Source organism: Prionailurus viverrinus, chromosome C2 (assembly GCF_022837055.1).
Source record: "Prionailurus viverrinus isolate Anna chromosome C2, UM_Priviv_1.0, whole genome shotgun sequence".
Lineage (NCBI taxonomy): Eukaryota > Metazoa > Chordata > Mammalia > Carnivora > Felidae > Prionailurus > Prionailurus viverrinus.
This window is the reverse complement of record NC_062569.1, coordinates 51047376-51066931: the sequence shown is the minus strand read 5'-3', so window position 1 is coordinate 51066931 and position 19556 is coordinate 51047376. Positions and strand designations below refer to the sequence as shown.

General features: G+C 37.1%; 1 protein-coding gene across 9 annotated transcripts in view; it reads right to left on the bottom strand.

The window, feature by feature from the left end:
- Positions 1–19556, bottom strand: part of LEKR1 (leucine, glutamate and lysine rich 1) — a 222762-nt gene that overhangs the window by 79186 nt on the left and 124020 nt on the right. For 8 of the 9 annotated variants that reach the window (XR_007155716.1, XR_007155718.1, XR_007155721.1 and 5 more), the window contains exons 7-9: positions 18813–18894; positions 9840–9917; positions 9300–9503 (exon numbers count right to left, since the gene is read on the bottom strand). Coding sequence is in view for 2 of the 9 variants with exons in the window: in XM_047875645.1 (XP_047731601.1) it covers positions 9300–9503; positions 9840–9917; positions 18813–18894 (364 nt within the window). In the remaining 7 variants the exon portion in view is untranslated. The remainder of the gene's footprint in view (positions 1–9299; positions 9504–9839; positions 9918–18812; positions 18895–19556) is intronic. The other variant, XR_007155720.1, reaches the window with a different exon arrangement.

The window sequence follows — 19556 nt, the reverse complement described above, 5'->3', positions numbered from 1 at the left end:
GATCCAAAGAATGCCAGCAGCCTCTAAAAGCTGGAAGAGGCAAGGAATGGGGTCTCCCCTCGAGCCTCCAGAAAGAACCAACCCTAGTGACACCTTGATTTTAGTTCCTTAACACTCATTTGGACTTCTGACTGTAAGATAATAAGTTTGTGATGTTTTAAGCCACTAAATTGGAGGTTGTAATAGCGGCAATAGAAAACCAATGCCATAGTCTACCTTCAAGTGATATTATACAAGTTTAGGTATGAGATTAGAATCTGATAATAGTAAACTTAATCAAATAAGGAGCAGCAGCAAAGGAAACTGAAGCAGTACTTGACCTGGTTTTCAAAATGCCAGTATACAGAATGAATGTGGCTGGCCATGCACTTGTTAGAAGTAGCAGACAGCACAGTCTTGACAATTCACTCCATTTTATTTCTTAAGCCAGGTTTCCCATTTGAAAAGAGGTCTTACTGATTAGAAAATTCCAATGAGCATTTCCAGATGGGTGCCTGTTAGTACACTAGAAGTTACCTTTATTGTAAAGTGGGTGGTGCTGAGTATTTGAGATGCTCAAATTTCAGTCTCTCTGGAGACACTTATAATTAAGATACCACCAAAAGTAGAATCCATTCCATATACATTCCTCTGATGGACCCAGTACAAAACACCGGTGCTGTTATGTTTCCTTTTAGAACAAAAACTGAGAAAGTCTGGTAAATTACAGACGCTAAAAAATAATAGGCGAAGGTTTAAACAATGTTAATGAAGTGATAATTATTCACTGAATTTTCATAGTTATGAAGTTCCCTATGACATTTCCAGAAAATACAAGATGTTTTCAGTGAACTCTTATAAAAATTATGAACTTAAAGTCTGAAGTGGTAAGTTTGTTTGATATTTATGGCTATAGGAATGAGAAAGACTTTCAGATCTCTTTGATTCCTGCTGAGCCTCTGATCCAGACTCTAACAACCCTTGTATGATTCTTTAGTGGGACAAGGCAGAAAGAATAATCATATATGACTGTACAAACACTTACTGCCCTTGGTTAGCATGAAACAGGCACTGACTAATGTATATGGAGATGATTACATGCGTGAAAAAGATAATCCTGATTCCAAAAATAAAAACCACAATTATGTGGTATACATGGAAGAGCTTATACATTGTTTAGGAATACAAACCCATTTTAAGACACTGATGAGGAAAAGACAAGCTTGTGTTGAAAGAAACTAAAAAGGATCAACTTTGACTCTCATGAGCTTTTTTGCTAGAAAACTAGCGGAATGATAAGAAATAAAATATTGTTAGATGCATATTCCATATTTTCCCATGTTATAAAAAGCTGCAAATGTGTAGCCATCTAATTTCTTCTTCAGAACCAGTTCTAGAGATAAAGATACTTTAGAGTTACAGGAAACAATGCAGATTTAGGTCCTAAATTTAGATTTTACTAAGAATCCAATAAAGAAGATTATCACTAGAACCCAGCTGTTTGGATTGTATTCCCACCTCTGATTTTTGAGAAGTCAGAAGTTCTCTGGACCTGAGAGAAACACTGGGTGCTTTTGGGCTTTAAATCCTGCAGTCAGGGGCTCAGTTAGTTAAGCATCCGACTCTTGATTTTGGCTCAGGTGATGATCTCACAGTTTGTGAGTTCGAGCCCTGTGTCAGGCTCTGTGCTGACAGCGAGGAGCCTGCTTGGGATTCTCTCTCTCCCTCTCTCTCTCTGTCCCTTCCCTGCTTGCACACATATTCTCTTACTTTCTCAAAATAAATACATAAACTTAGAAAAAAATCCAGCAATCAGTGGTTTAGTTGGGGTTAAATTAATTCTCATCCATACATCCATCTATCCAGCAAATATTTATTGAGTGCCTATTATATATCAGGCACTATTTTAGTCTCTGGTGAAGCAGTGGTTCTTTCTTGCCATTTTTTTGATAATACATGAAGGCAATTCCCTAAGTTTTAGAAGAAACAAGATCCTGAAGTAGTAAGTGACTATCTAAAGTGACACAAATCACAAGAGGCAATGCCAGCTCAAGCTCATACCAGCCTTGAGCTCCCTGCAGTGTGTTATGCTGCCTTTGCTCTTCATATTGGAGAGAGAGTTGTGGCTATCTGTAGCATTCTACCCTGCAATTTCATGAAATATTGTTTAAAAATAACATCTCCGGAGTTGGCACAATAGGCAAATTAGGATCTCTAGCAATTAAGAGCATTTATTTTTAAAATTTTAACTTTAAAATTCTTAGACCCAAAAGAAAATGAGAATCTAATTTCATACATACATGCAAAAATCTAGATTCCCTTAATTGCAGTTAAAAACGTAACTGCAAACAAATGTCAAACCATAATGCCAAACGACAGCTTTAAATTCTATTTCACAAGTTGTTCTTTTAGAGATGTCTTCACATTGTCAATCAAAGAGATAATTTTGATTTTGCCACAACTCTTGCCTTAGTTAAAAGCAGTTAAGTCTGTGGTGTCATAAAAAGTTTGGCAAGCCTCTTGTTCTAAGAGCTGCTGATAAGAAATCAGAGAAAGAGGGGAATCTCGGGAGAAAAGCATGACAAGGTTTATTATTTTAGAATGTTATTACTTAAAACATTTTGTTTCATAATACTTTAAACTAATAGGATAGCATCCAAATTGAATCACTCCATGGACTAATCTTTACAACTTGAAGAGTAAAGCAGATAATATTGAATTCAATAGACATTTAATAAATACCTACATCACTGGTGCAGGGTATAAACATTAATAAGATATGATGCTTTAACAGGTTATCAACATCAGGAAGAATGAAAGAGAGGGAAATCGTTTTCTGAGCCCTTACAACCCACCAGCTATAATACGAGATGCTTCAATCTTCATGAGAAGACGGTTATCATTACTATCCTCATTTTACAGGTAAAGAAAAAGCCTTAAAGTGGCTAAGCTGTCCAAACTTGTCACTGGTAAAGTTGAGATTTTAACCTAAGTTTGTCTAATTCTAAAGTCCATTCTTTTATAGTAAGCCACAGTACCATGAAGTAACAGACCCTTTAAACACTCACTGCTCCTGAATCCTTTTTTTATATTCTATACTTCTCATTTTTTTAACCTTCATGAAAATATGACAAGACTCATTAAGTAAACACTAAGTTTCTTGTCTTCTAAAATGTGTTGTGAGATGTTACTATTCTATTTTCATTTTGAAGATACAGCTCCACTTCTGATTTTGCCAAGACACTGGAGAATAGAAGACAAAAGTCACCATCTAATATTTACTGAGTGATTGGAAGAATCCTGAAAGATTGGAGGGTGGGGTAAGTGAGGAGAGGGGGTGAGGAGACACAAAGGGAGCACTCTGGGTTCTCCTGCTTTCTGCAAGGCTGGGAGTCCCCTGAAGGCTCAGTGTTACAACATGAGAAAGAAGTCAAACAGAGAGAAGTGACAAAACAGCCCTTCAAGACAGATGCTGAGGGAACTACGGGATGTATAGTGGAGGTGGTTAATAAGGTGAGACACAATGAGCTTGATTTCTGTCTTTGCCAATTATGTGACCCTGAGTGAGAGATAAAGCCTTGCTTACTCTTTCCTCATATGGAAACTGTGGAAAATGACACCTGCTTCACAGGTGAAGGCCCAGAGCTGCCAGCCAGTGCCTTTGGGCAAATTTGGAAATGACCTCCCCTCTGGGAATTAGAGGTGAATTGGAAACCATACTCCCTCTGGGTGGGGACAGACCTAGAGACTGAAGGCTTGGTAAGGGGAGAGGGGAATGGCATACTTACTTACGCGAAAAAGCTGAGCTCCTTCCCCTGTGGCAAGTGGCTAGGACAGCAGAGTTCAGATTGGTTTTCAGATCCCTTACTCCTTCCACGGAGTGCCACGTAACACTGCACAGCATCTCGCTCAGGACATGATAATAGAAGCCCTTAGAGGGCTCCCCACAACTGTGATAACTATGGATTGTGTGTGAGAGAGTTTGAGAGGGAGAAAGGGAGAGGACAGGACGGGGAGAGGAAGAAAAGGAGGAGAGAGGGGAGAAAGAACATGAGGCAGCATCCATGTTTAATCATGGGGTCAGTCATTTATAGAAAAGTCAGAAACTCCATGAAACTCCCCCCCTCCAAAATGTACTAGATTTTGTGTATACTCTTCTGGGGAGAGGGTTTCTAGCTTTCAATTAAAAATGAACAAACAAACACCAAAGACAAAGAGAGAAAGGAGAGAACCCAGGAATTGTAAAGAAGTTAAGGTTACGTGTGGGGGGGAGGGGGAATAAAACCCTTCCCTATAGCCTAAAAGATACCTGTCTGGAGGAACAAGGAACACTTAAATAAACTTCGCTTAAAATAGATAAAGAGCTAGATAAAGAGATACAGACCTATTTATTTCACGGAAGAATTTACACGTAAGCAACCTCCACCTAACTTTGGTTGAAACTAAGCTTTTCCTCCAACAATGTTCTTCACTAATCCCATCCTGTTACTGGCAAGTCAATCACAGGAAGTATTTTTCTATTTTTGCTCTTGGAACTTACCAAGATGGTGCTAATACAGCTCTTGGGACTGCACAGAGAGCTGTTACAGACAGCTGCGAGTTTCGGCAGTATGGTTGTAGCCCACATGTTAGTGCATAAATTTTTCTAAGTGTTATATGTGGGCAGTCTCCAAGCTTAAACACATATGTCCTTATAGAACGTATCTGTAAGCTGGTTATAGGGAATTCCAAACACATTTTACTGTAGAAATAAAATAAAATTCTATAAAATGGAATTAGCCCTACAGGCCGGCCCACAGAACCCTACTTGATCCACTATGGTCCCGAGGCAGTGTCACAAATGGATGGCTCTGGGCAGAGTTCTGGGTCTGGCTGATAAGACCTTGTAACCCAGAAGCATGAGAGCACAGAGCTGCCTTTGTACAGAATTTAGAAAAGAGCTGTACTTTTCTCTGGTGCTGCCCACTGTGCCTTGCTGCCTTCTTCCTCTTCCACAAAGGAGACCTCTCTCTCCAGCCTCAGTGTGTCTGTAACCAAGCTGGCCAGACCTCTACCCTCAGCATCTGTGATCTTGAAGCACCCACTTCTCTTCCTTCCAGCGGAGGCTCTTCTCCTAACAAAGCCTCCTCAGCTGAGCGGAGGGAAGGGGAAGAAAGCAGTACCTCATTAAATAGAGTTGTCCTATCCATCAACTATTTCCTAGTCACCAACTCCTTTCTTGTCTCAAATTCAGTTCTACCAATTTTTTTCTAGGGTCAGTTTTGGCTTTTTACCCCTTCCTTTTCTCCTCTGCTGAAGCTACATAGCTTCTGAATTGCACGTTTTTCATAGTGGTCCTAGGGGAGTTCTGGCAGAGGTTCTGATATCAGTGGGGTGAGGGAGGAGGGGTAGCGCATACGTGAGACCGCCTGAGTCTACGGAAGTACACGCTGTCACTGGGAGCAACCTGGGCTTTGGCCTTCGGAGAGCACATCTGGCAGCCTGGTTGGCTGCAGTCCTTCCATGACGGTGGTTTGGGACGTTGCTGTGCAGCCCATTTCCAGACACCGCCCAGTACTACTGAACAAGAAGCTCTGTGAGTGTTATCAAGTGCTTCTATTTTAAAAGTTTTTCCTGAGCCCAGCTTCTTGTTTTGGAAGGACTTTCACATCTCCAACTGCTTAGGGACACCTCTATATAGAGGTCCCACTGGCACTTCAAATCAAAGCTTTAAGAGAAAATGTGCTCAGCTGAGAGACAGTTTACTACTGAAGGGAAGAAAGTGGACAGTGGAAAGCCAAGTTCATACATGAACCTTAAGGAATATCTGCTGTCAGGGGATCAGAGGAGGGAATGGGAAAGAACCAAAACAGAGACAGAAAAGGGGCAGGTTAACAGGTTGGCCCTGTAGTCAAAGGAAGACCAAGTTTCAAGGCAGGTTTGGACAGCAGTGTCAAAAGCTTTCAAAAGGTCATTTTTCTTCAAGATAGGCTCTTCACGGGGCTTTCATGTGTCTACCCTTTGGCTCAACACAGAGTAAGCTCTGGCTGTTTTGCCATCATCCATTTGGTACAGACATTTAAATAACCCAGCAGAAGCTAGCAGGGTGTGGGAGCTGAAGGCTTTCATTTTTCTCATGTCTGTTAGGTTTAACTATACATAAAATCCTTTTATTAATATAAAAACAGTAAATTACCTGACTGGCTCCCACTGCTCAATTGCCACACCTCCACTCAGGACCCGAATGACCTTTCCACAGTGTCACTCCTCTGCTTAAATCCCTTCAATGGTTTCTTTTCATTGCATTGTAAATAATACCCAAATCCATAAAGGCCAGAGAGATTCTGCCTGATTTGGCTCTCACCTGCCTCACTCACACTTGCTAGGCCTCCAGTCATACTGCCATTTCTGAGAACTCACCAAGCTTGTTCTTTGCTTATAAAGCTCTTCCTGGCTTTTGGCCTGGTAACTTTCACTTGGCTTCCTTTATATATCATCTCAGAAGTCACTTTTATGACTTCCCTTTACAAATCAGGCCCTTTTTCTATCAGTCTCAGCTACAATACCCTTTTCCTTTATATCCATTGTCACAATCTGTACTTATTCTAGTTAGCACTTCACTTTTTCTTTTACTATGTGTCTCATTAGAATGCAAGCTTCTTGAGGACAGGGATGTTTCAGATTTATTGTTATATCCCCAGAGTACATAGTACCTGGCATATAGTCAATGCTCAACAAACAACTGTTGACTAAATTACCCAAAGCAAGCCATTCATTCTATTTATCGAGTGGATATGTGTCATACTCTGAGGATACAACAGAGGACAAGGAAGACAAAATTTGACAAAGAAAAAGGACATTTATGTCTAGGAGTAATCCTATGATAATATGTTAACTTACTGGTCTATAAGCACATTTTTATTTCTGTTTTTAAAACACAGAAAAACATATATATATCCAGGTGATTGTGTATCTCAAAGCAATCCCCCAAGAAAGTTATATATTTAGTCTAATGATGCCGTCAATCCTCAAAACATTCATAAGACTGCCGTCTTCAAATTGTAGCCAGAGATAATTTAGTAAGCATAGAAAAAAAATTTAATTTTGATCCTACATGGTATTTCCCAGATTTTCCCTCCATAGTCACTCAACTTGCTTTCACTGAACCTACTGATATGGTTTTAAAAAATCAAATTCATCCCTAAAGGGCAAAGATATATCATACAGAGAATATTCTAAAATATTTGCACTTAAGTCAATCCTCAGAAAAGTGTTCCAGAGACGTCTGAACAAAGACAGGGACTTTTCAATGACCACTATAAAGAAGATAGCAGTCATTCAGATAAACAATGAAATCTAATTAATCGGACATCATTAGAAATGGGGTATTTTATTTTATTTTATTTTTTCAACGTTTATTTATTTTTGGGACAGAGAGAGACAGAGCATGAACGGGGGAGGGGCAGAGAGAGAGGGAGACACAGAATCAGAAACAGGCTCCAGGCTCTGAGCCATCAGCCCAGAGCCCGACATGGGGCTCAAACTCACGGACCGCGAGATCGTGACCTGGCTGAAGTCGGACGCTTAACCGACTGCGCCACCCAGGCGCCCCAGAAATGGGGTATTTTAGATGATACAGGGATATAAGAAAATTATTCAGATAACCAAAGTTATGAACAGAAGATTTAAACATTTTTTATTTATTTCATGGTATCTTAGGATATATGATTCTGTACTTTTTAAGTAGAATATATGGCTGATTTTTATCTTTATCACTCACGGTTATCACGATGGTCATCAGTTATAAACCCATGTATAAATATAGAAACAGTTACAAATGTGTGTAGGGTTGTTTCTATCGTATATTGGGTCAAATTGCAATGCTTTTAAAGTTTTAGTTTGCATTTATAGTTTTTTTCTCTTCTATGCATGGTCAATCTTTCAGCTGCCATTCCTTCTTGTTATTAGTAAACCTGGCTCTTACAAATTCCCTGCTTATGAAATTGCTGCTTCTAATATGCTATGGGCTGAGCAACTATGTAATTGTGAAATGGTAGAGGTGGTGGGGTGGAATGAAGAGTCATTTAACTATAAGGTATATGATATTTGCAAGAAGCAGATTATTGGTATGGTTGAATCAGGAAGAAATGCTGGGTAGCAATCAGCACTGCAGGTGTTCATCTTATCCTGAGATGGACCAGAGATAAGAATTATTCCCCTGTGAACTGGACAGACTCCTCCTAGCCTGAAGTAGAGACAGATAGGACCCAGGGCAAAGAGTTAATGAGAAAGTTCTGAGACAATTAACTTAATTCTAAGCTGCTGGCTAGCCACTCCCAGACTCTTCCTCTGGGGGCAAATAGCTATCCTTGTAAAGAACAACAACAACAACAAAATTATAAATCTTCTAAGTTAGAAACCCAATATGCATAAAATGAAATTAGCAAAACAAAAAATAAACCAAAAAAATTATAGGAAGAATGGAAAACAAACAGCCAATTTTGCCTTTTGTGCACAGAGAATAATACAAGACAAAAATTCTCGCCCTTATGGAACTTGTGTTCTTTTGGAATATAATAGTTATATCAATAAATGTAAATGGGATAATACCTCCCATTAGACTTCCATATTTGATAAAACCTAATAAAATAAAGCCCCAAAATGTATGTTATATTATCAGATATACATTTAAAACAAAAGAATTCAAAAAGAATGAGTACAGACATACCAGGCAAATAAAAACAAAAAGAAAGAAAGAAAGCAGGGTTGAGATACGAAATACAAATAAGGTTAATTTAAAGACAAATTAACTGAGCAACAATATCTAGGATGACCAAATGAACATGCTTTTTACTATCCCTTCACTACTTGAACACCAGAGTTATCTTTGTGGAGAGCCCTCAAGAAGAGGTACTGGTAAATAACAGAGAAGAAAAGTAGGAGCTAATAAAAGGAAAAAGTGATACAAGAAGATGTTTCTCTGTCGCAAAGTGATAGAATCCAGCAATTATTGGTCCAGGTGAAATTCGGTAGTATAAGTATCATACATGGTCTTTTCACACATTGATTCTTTTCAATAAAAATCTAACACTAAATACAATGTGGATTCCATCTCTATTTTCACTAGCTATATGACTTTAAGCATGTTCTTTAACCAATTGGGGCTTTAGTTTAATCACTAAAGGAGGTGGTTGGATGTGATGGCCTTTCATGTGAAATATTTCTTTAATCCTGTGATTCTACTGTTATTAGTATATGTACTAATAACTTTGATATTTCAAATATATGTGGAACACTGACTTAAACAAATTATTTTTGGAAGAAATTATTGTTGACTGCACCTTTCACTTTTCAGCGTTACAACCTCTTCCTTTGTCTGATGCAGAAGAGTTTTGGTTATCTGTAGTTCATTTTCTGCAAAGTTAATTCTTCTTTTTAGGTCTTCTTCTTGTCTTTCTTTCGCAGTCAGTTCTTCCTGTAAAGTTTTACATATTTGTTGACAAGCCATTAAAGAATCCTCTTTCTCTTTAAGCAATCTGGTATGCCTAAAATGGAATAGGAAAAAAAAATACACATTAGACACTATATTTCTATGTTTATCAAAGATATATGAAAATCTCATTTGAAACTAAAGACTATAATTTTAACTTAAAAATTTTTTTTTCACGCTAAGAAAATGGAGAGTTCTGTGGGATTAAAACTTTCCCATCTAGAAAGAGGCAAAAATCAATGAACTTCAAGATATTATAAACTTAAATTAGGTACTCAATGTGTAAATAATACAATAAGAAAAACTAAGTACATTTCAAATAAAATGTTATTTAAAACATGATTTCAAATTTAATTACTAAAAATATTAATTTAAAATTTGCAGTGTATACCATGACTCAGAAATAATGGATTCAAACTTCAGTTTTCTAAGTTCTCTTTGACAGTCATCAGCTTCATTAGATTTATTCCTAAAATAATATGAAAGAAGTTCAAATATTTTATTTCAAAATAGTTCAAGTATAAATGTTTCCCTTTTTAAAAAACATGTTTTTCCTTTATTACTTTTCTTATTATCTTTATATCCTATTTGTGGTTATATATGCATACTTCCTTGAAGTTAGAAGTATATAGTTAAGGGGTTTTTTTTCTTTGCCAAAAAAATTACTTGTAGTCCAACAATGTGTTTTTCTATATCATTTTATTTATCCGTAAAAAGAAATTTCTTAGCATATTTATATTATTATTTCTTTAAAGAAATAAACATTCAGGCCACTGCTATAATTGCTAAGTAGGCTCCTATCAGACTGATCTGCACATAAATAAAAAGTCTAAGCTTTGGACAACATTAAAAAGAAAAGCCCCTATTTGAAAGCATTGAAAAGTGAACAAAAGCAAGAAGATTCTGGAGGGAAGTTGACACCTTGAATGAGGTGACAGCATGGGGGTCAGATTTTCAAACCTGAGTCCCTAGTCTGCACCATGCAGAGGAACTGACATTCTGATAGAAAACACACTCAATCTGGCCTAAAGAAGGAGAGTACAGTGTTAGGGTCAACCATAATTGCTAGAAAGTTAGGAGTGAATCAAAATAGGAGAGAGCCAAAGACAGAGAGTCCCAATACTGCATAAAGACGCTACCCACACATCTGGCTGCGCCCTGAACTAAAAATGCACAGGGCAGACTCCAAGCAGCCTAAGATAAAAAAAAATTAGAGATTTGAGCTGTTGCCCTAGAGACATAGTTTACAGTCTAAAGCCAATCAAATTAACTGCCTGCTTAAAGCAACACTACTCCTACTCCCACCAATAATAGTATTTGGAGAAATATAACAGAATCTAGAATTTCTATAACATAATATTCAGAATGCCCCGAATATAATGAAAATTACTCAATGCAGGAAGAAATAGAAAAGCATGACCTATTCCCAGGAGAAAAGACAGTTAATAGGGACTACCTCTGAGATGACCCAGATACTGAAATTAGCAGGCAGGGATTTTTCAAAGAGCAGCCACAACTCTGCTTAAAGACATAAAGAAAAATCCACTCTAATTAGTGAAAAGATGATAAATCTCAGCAGAAAAACAAACCATTAAAATGAACCAAATGGAAATTCCAAAACGGAAATAAACATATGTCTTCATTTTATATAATTGGCTTTTATAACAATACTCAAAAAGTTAATATATTAAGAAAAAGTAATATCCCAGTTTAAGTTTGTGTAGGCTGCTTATTAATAAGTCATTATCTGAATGTACCTTAAAATAGCCTATAAACTGTACAATGAAGTATGTTTGTTAGATTGTCAATAAGTTTGCCCTACTTGCAGAGTGACTTTAATTTCTAGTAAGTAATTGTTTGTATCATGAACATGAACAACATTAATTTATTTTTAAACCACTTTTATTATAAATATGATAAAATTATAAGCAATAGAGAACTGCATGAAATAATTACATAATGAATTGTTATAAGGAGAAAACTCCTATAACTACCATTCATGTAAAAACATAAAACCTGACCAGCTACCCTAGAAGCTTCATGTCCCTGGTCCCAATCATAGCTAACTCCTTCCTCTCCAAAATATCCATTTTCATGAATTTTGTGGTAATCACTTTGATTTTCTTTAGAGTTTTATTACCCAAGTTTTATCTTTGAGCACTATATTTTAGTTTTACTTTTTCTTTTGTAAAAATGTCTTTTTAAAACATTTTATTTCCTTTATTATCTGTTTTTTGAAAACTAGATTAAGGTATTGTATTGACATACAATTAAGTGCATATACTTTGATATGTCTGACATATGTGTTAAGGCCATGAAACCGTTACCAGAATCAAGCAGCACATGAGCATATGAGCATACTCAGAACTTACATCTTGGTCTCTAAGGCCATTCCTATACAAAGGAAACAGGGCAACTCAGAGAATGGCTGATTCCAAGGCTGGAGCAGAGTAAGTATATCTGAAATATCTTGTTATGCCACAAGGTAAGGAAGTGCTCATAAAAGATGATGAAACCAGGTTCCATTGTCACAGGAGGCAGCTTGAAGGGGCTCCTACTGGCTAAGCCTAGACAATGTGTGTATCAAAATAATTAAGTACAGTAATAAATTATAAACCATTGAAAAAAATGAATGAATGAATAAATAAATATATTAATAATAAGAAGAGAGGCTCTTGTTTAAAATAGGATGCTGAGGACTAATAAATGGAGAGGGATGGCTGGAGTCAGAAAAATCATCATTTAGAAATCACTGTGGTAAAGTTTAGATAAGGCAAAAGTCATTAATGGATGCTACATCTAGGGATACATTTTGGTGAGGAGGAGAGTATATGTATTTAAGATGTCTCTTATAGACACTTACTAACTGGAAGGGAACAAAAAAAAAACCAGGAATAATACACTGAACAAAGTGAACAATACCTTCACCAGGTGATCAAAATTAACATCACCAAATGAGGAGCAGGCAGACGTTCATACCCTGAGAAGGACACCTCCCCACATATGTCGTTTTCTGGCTGAGAGTACATATTTTTAATACAATCAAGAGGAAACATTACACCAATGTAAATGAAAATTTTTTATTTAAAAAAAGTTTGACAGGTTATGCATTCTTCAAAAAAAATGTCAGTGTCATAAAAAGACAAAGATAGACTAGAAATATTCCAGAATTAAGGAGGTTCAAGAGACATGCCAAATAGGTTAACTCTACCTGGTCTTGTACTAGAGGAGAAAATGCTATAAAGACCAACTAATAAAATTAGAATATAGGTGGTAGATTAAAGTATGTAAATTTATGACACAGGATAACTGTCCTTATGTAAAGTATCACTGAAAGTGAGGCTGGAAAGGCAGACTGAAGTATTTAGAGGTAAAGGGTCATGTTGTATGTAATTTATCCTCAAATGGTTCAGGAAAGACAACTGTGTGTGTGTGTGTGTGTGTGTGTGTGTGTGTGTGTGTGTGTGTGTGTGGAGAGAGAGAGAGAAGGAAGGGGGGCAAGGAAAGGTGAGGAAGAAAGCAAATGGGTTAAAATGTTAATCTGGATAAAGGTCATTTGGGTCCTCTTTGTAATACCATTATGTTTATAACTTTTTGTTAAGTTTGAAGTTATTTCTGAGTAAAACATTAGAAAAGAAAGAATAAGGAAAAGATTGACATGCCATTAGAAAGTGGGCAAAGATTATGACCAGGTGAGTCACAAAGGAAAGAACATAGAGTAGAATATGCAGGAGTACAATTTTTCATCAAACTAGTATTTTTTAAAGTTATTATACCCACTATGAGCTAGTGGGTATGAAATGGTTATTTACAAACACTGCTGAGAATAAAATTAGTATAATCTTATTGGAAGGCAATGAATCATTAAGCATTAAAAGCCTTAACATTATTTAAGTTTGATTCAAGCAAAATTATCCAAAGGAAATACATGTGAGTAGAAAGATTTACCTATATGAATTTCAAAGTACCCTATTTATAAAAATGAAAAAATTAGAAATTCTAAAAAACAAAAGCTTAGTAAGCAAGTTATAATTCATCCATAGATTGGAATACTATACAGCCATTTCATAGTTATCTATAAAAGTGGGGTGCCTGGGTCGCTCAGTTGGTTAAGTGCCCAACTCTTGATTTTGGCTCAGGTCACAATGGTTTGGGAGATGGAGCCCCATGTTGGGCTCTGTGCTGACAGCACCGAGCCTGCTTAGGATTCTCTCTCTCCTTCTCTCTCTCTGCCCCTCCCCTGCTCACACGTGCGCTCTAAATAAATAAATAAATAAATAAACAAACAAATAAATAAATAAATGAAAAATTATAAAAAAAATAGTTCTCTACAAATGTATTGTGTAATGACATGGGTATATCACTAAATGAAAACATGTTAAAAATATACATTACTTAGAAAAAGTAGACTTTAAGAAAAAGTCCTTAGAAAAAAGGACTATAAGGATTTATCAAAATACAACTATGATTTTCGTTTTTGTATATTCCTGTCTTTTCCAAGTTTTATATATTTGCTTTGAAATAAAACAAAAATGTTTCTTTAAAAAATGCTTTGCGCACAGGGTAATGTATGGAAGTGCTGAATCACCGTATCTACACCTGAAACTAATGTAACACTCTATGTTAACTAATTGGAATTAAAATTAAAACTTTAAAAAATTCTTTGAGGTTCAGCAGCCCCACCATGAGATTCACTCTATGTTCAGACTCACGTACAATTTTTCAAATCCAGAGGCAAGGATAGCAGTTCTTTCAATGGTTATTTTGCTAACTCTGTGGACAATTAATCTAGGGAGCCTACCATCCCAAGGACTACCCTCACCATGATCAGCTCTCACCCCCATGCCAGTTAAACCATTCTTTCTACGGTCCATCCTTCACAACATAATTGTTCTCTTCATCTCATTAGGATGAGGAGAGGGAGAATTGGAGGGAATAGAAAGAAAGCCTACATCTCTTTAAACACTGCATTCCTTCTGTTAATCCTTTCTCTTAAACTGCTTTGAATAAGCCTTTAGAAAGGCTTCTGCTACCCCCGTCAATCAACGTAAAGGAAGTAAGGTGAAATTATTGTATATTTTTCTTGATTTGAAAGGCAAGTTTCCATACCATTCCACTGCTTCATATGAAACAGCCATTCTCAAACTGTTTCCTTGATACTTGCACTTTGCTGTCCAAAAAGCATTCCAAATCTAATACATCAAAAGCATAGTTTTTCTTATCTCCCTCACCCCATATCTATTTCTTTTACAGATTATTCCACTTCAACAAACGATACCAACACAATAATGATATTAAAAGGGTAGCACTTATGTATCTCATGCTACCTCAAGGCAGCCCTTACTTCGTTACAGTTGAGAAAAGAGACGAGAGAGAGAAATAACATGCCCAAAGAACATAACTACTAGGTAGTGATGCTGGAAGCAGTCTGGATCCAGAGTCTAGGCTCTTAGTTACTACACTCTACTGTCTCTCAATTGTCTACCCTAATGTTGAAAAATCCCCAAATCTCACCCTTTATTCTTTCCTTCCCAGTCCTCTTGCTCCTCAGTCACATTCACTCCACCAATAAATCCTGGCAGATTAAGCCGGCATATATTTCTCTCCATCTCCACACTATAGCCTTACAGTCAACCAGTCACTTCTCACTTGCGTGAACGTGTGCCATCCCACCTAGTCTCACTGATTACTCTTGTACCCCCACTCCAGTCCTCTCTCCAGGTAGCTGCCATGTCCACCTTTTAAAACAAATCACATCAGTTCACTCTCCTGCCAAACATCTTCTAATAGTTTCCCATTGCCCTCCACATAAATCCAAAATCCTCACTAGGCTCTGAACACACTGGTGTATTTTTTTCTTATTGTTGCTGTAACAAATTGCCACAACCTTAGTAGTTTAAAACAACACAAACTGATTATCTTACAGTTTTCAGGTAAGAAGTCCTAACATCAAGACATCACAAGGGCTGTGTTCCTTCTGGTGGTTTTAAGGGAACATTTGTGTCTTTGACTTTTCTAGCTTCTAGACACCACCATACTTCCTTGGCTTCTGCTCCCTTTGTCTACCTACCTGAAAATCACAACATTTCAAATATTGCTTCCATCTTCACATCTACTTTTGTGACTTTGACCATCTTGTTTTCCTCTTATAAGGACTTTTGCAATGACATCTGGCTTGCCTGAATAATCTAGGATAATCTCCCTCTCTCAAAAGCCTTAATTTAATCACAGGTGCAAAGTTCCTTTTGTCATGTAGAGTAACATGCTCACAGATGAGGACATGAAAATCTTTGGGAGCCATTATTCTGTCCACCACAACTGGCCTTCCTCATGTCTTGAACTTGGTCATCAAGTTCACCTGGCCTTCCTCATGTCATCAGCTTTTAAAGCTTCATTAACACTCTATCACTTTAGCAAGCATTACTGACTACCTTCTGGACATGACTACAGTTTTCTTCCTGGCCATAGAGCCCATTATCATCTTCTTTCAGGATAAATCTTGCTTGGTCTAAACTAATTGTGGTAGTCTTGTTCCCCTTGCCAGTGATTATTTAGGAGAGAGTATGCAAAGGGTTCAGCCAAAGAGCTGTAAAGAGAGGGCTGTTTGATGGCTTCTGGGAAAATTTTTTTCTCACTTCTAAGGAGACACCAGAAAAACAGGCCCTTCCTGCCTCTGGGCTGGTTACATTTGGATGTGGTACCTGGAACTGCAGTCATCTCATAATCACAAGGGACTTAGGCTTGAAGTGAAGCCAGTGCTAATGACAGCAGGATGGAGACAGAAAGAACATCAAGATCCAAGATGATTTAGCCATTCAATCAACTAAACCTGAAACCACTCTACCTCTTGTTACTTGTAGCTCAACATCTTTACTGATTAAATCTGTTTTCAAATATATAACAAGTTCTTACAAACCTTGGGAAATATTTTCTTATAAATCTTAGGAAAAAAAGAACTTGTAAGTTCATCCATTTAAAAACTGCCTCTTTCCCTTAAGTAAAAATCCACAAAACTGATATCCAAACATTTAAAAATCTTGAAACAAAAAAACTATCCTAAGTTGGATAGGTGAAAATGATCTCCACTTCTAGCCCCCACAAAGGAGAGGATTAAAAATTTAAAGAAACTTTATTTCACAGCACCTCCAATTTTTGGAAGTTCAAAAAGGTTTGGATATAGATAGTAAATCTCCAATTTATTAACAAATTGTACATGGAAAATTTTGAGTGAATTCTTTTGACTTCTGGACACCTCCTGAGCTCTGAGCTGAACAGTCTTAGCTCTGATCCTACATGCCCACCCGACTCTATCCTCATAGTAAAGGAGGGTAGATGGAGTAGAGATGGAAAAGCCAGATACAGTCAGCATAAAGAAAGGTCTCCCGCAACTGGGGCCATTTAAGCAGTTCTTTCATAACTCAATTTTTAAAAAATGGATACTCTGCCCATTTTCTAATTTTAAGAAGCTCTTATAGGGGCACCTGGGTGGCTTAATCGGTTGAACATCTGACTCTTGGTTTCTGCTTGGGTCATGATCCCAGGGTTGTGGGATCAAGTCTCGTGTCAGGCTCCACGCTAAGAGTGGAGCCTGAGATTCTTTCCCTCTCTCCTTCTGCCTCTCTCCCCTGCTTGTGTGCTCTCTCTCATTCTCCCTCTCTGTCTCTCAAATTAAAACAAAAAAGTTCTTATATCAGCAGGAAGCATCAGTTTTAGAAACTGAAACAAAAGTATCAGCATTTCTGCAATTGTATAGTGATTTCCTCCGGGTAATTTATTTGATGGACTTTAGTGAGGTGGTATTTCTCACTCCAACTCCAATCTACTCTGACTCTTATTTCTCAGCACTTACATTATAAATTATGTTAAAAATATAATTAATAAAAAAAACCACAAAGCATGTGTCAATATTAAATGGGAATGTTCCTTATATATATAGAAAATTCTGTGCCAATTTATCCAGTAAAAATCAATTCATGTCACAACCCATGAGCTTTATTCTTTTTCCTCAGTATGCTTATTTCTGTAGTTAGCTTCTCTCCCAACTTGCCAGGACTCCGTTCCATATGCTGAGTCTTGATGGGTCCATAAATTCCCTTTTAATTTAGTTAGGTACGAGCCCAACTTTTCTATTCCTGGAATGTGCCTTCGTCACTTACTGAGCTACAAGAAGCCAAAGTCACACAGTAGCTGTGGCCTGAGTAGGTTGTCCTCCACATGAGGCATCCATATGGCCAAAGCCCTTCCTAATGTTACTAGAGGGTGGGGAAGAATGATTTTTTCTTTCTTTCTTTCTTTCTTTTTTTTTTTTTTTTTTTGCAATCACCATCTTGCTTCTCTTTTTTATGCTTGCTCTCATCCAGAAAGTTGCTTCCTGGGCTCAGTGAGTCATCCAAGGACCTCTTGTCACTCATTCCTTCAACCCTAGCCATCATATACAGATGGCAGAACTACTATATTTACTGTACTATTAATCACAGTGTTATAAAGCTTGAATATTTGATTCTTCTTGTTTTTCAAAACCAAATTATTTTGCTACAAATAATTCACATATACATCACTTTGGTAGGGTATTTTCGAATTTGTTCTTCCTTGTGCTGCTAAGAATTTTATTAAACACATTGTTCTTAGGAGTAGTTCATAGTGAACACAACAGTTGGTTGCTAAGCATTCTAAATATTTATATTTCTTACGAGATTCATTCTTCCAAAATATAGGAACTGAAAACCAGAGCTATCAGATTATATACCACAAAGAAAACAAAATCTATTTTTCAAAGATTACACAAATTCTATCTTAGTGCTATAATTATAGATGTATGATATTTATACCATAAAGTAATTTTTGAAACTTCTGTTCTAAAAAAGTTAGTTCTCTGGATATTTTACAAGGGCATTTTCTTATCAGTTGTTTTCCAATATTTTCTTTCTCATTTATATAAAGTGTAAGTACTCCAGCATTTCAAAGATACTCAAAGATACTTCTTCACAAGATACTATCTTTTTGAACTTAAAATTGGTAATTTTAAGAAACAACTTAAAAGTTGTTTCTTCTGGATAGATGAGAGAGAGAGAATGTGAAGAGACAAAAGTTAGAGAATATTTCACATTAAGTTACGTTTGAACAACCAGGGAAACCTTTAATACAAGAATAAGTTAAGTCTCTTACTGAGGGAAAGAAACATTTCATGTATTTAAAAATATTTACAGATCCTTTAATATACAACATACGCCAGAAAAGTACCTGAGAAAAGCAGGAGACCACACTCACACAACTAAATTACTGCCAAAGAGTCACAGAGAACACGTGGTAGGTGTGGGGTAGGATCTTTCTAAAAATTTTACAGGTTGTTCAATGTTCATCTTACATGAGCTTTTCTTTATAGTTGTCAATCTCTGTCACTGCCTTCTGATGTTTTAGACCAAGTGCCTCTACTTGACATTGTAAACCTGAAATGACACAATATATTCATCTGATTAGCACATTCTAAATGTCCAGATATTTTCATATTGTAAACCATACTCTTTGAGAATTGCCACTCAGCTCCTGCAGCATACTGCCGCTGTTTACTCCACTTTGCCTGGGTATGCAGCTCATCTCTTCTCTGAAACCCCACAGAATTAATAGTTTTTGACAGAGCCAATTTATTGGCCTCTTTCTGCCCCCATCATCTTGCTAATTTTCAAACACCCAATGGCCTAAATTTTACTGATGTTTTGAAAGGAAATGTATGTAGCTGACACACATATATTGATGTGATCATGTGGCTCATCTCTGAAACACCTGACTGCCTGAGCTTGCTTTTGTGGTCTGGAACTGAGAAGTATCGCTGAGGCCTCCTGGCAGAACTGAAATAGCCAAACCATGTGCATTGCTCCCGGTAAAGAATTTGTTAACTCTGGGTAGCATCTAATAGGCATTTTAATGACTTTCAAAGCCAAGATATACAAGCAGGAAATTGGCTTCCATAGTCTGGGGAATTCAAGCAGCGTTTGAGGAAGATTATTCACACAGCGGTGTCTAACGTGTGTGGATGCAGAACTGAAACTAAAGCAGAAAGAATAAATGGCTTGCATGAAGTGGGTCTTGCCATTAGCCTGTGTGTGGGAAC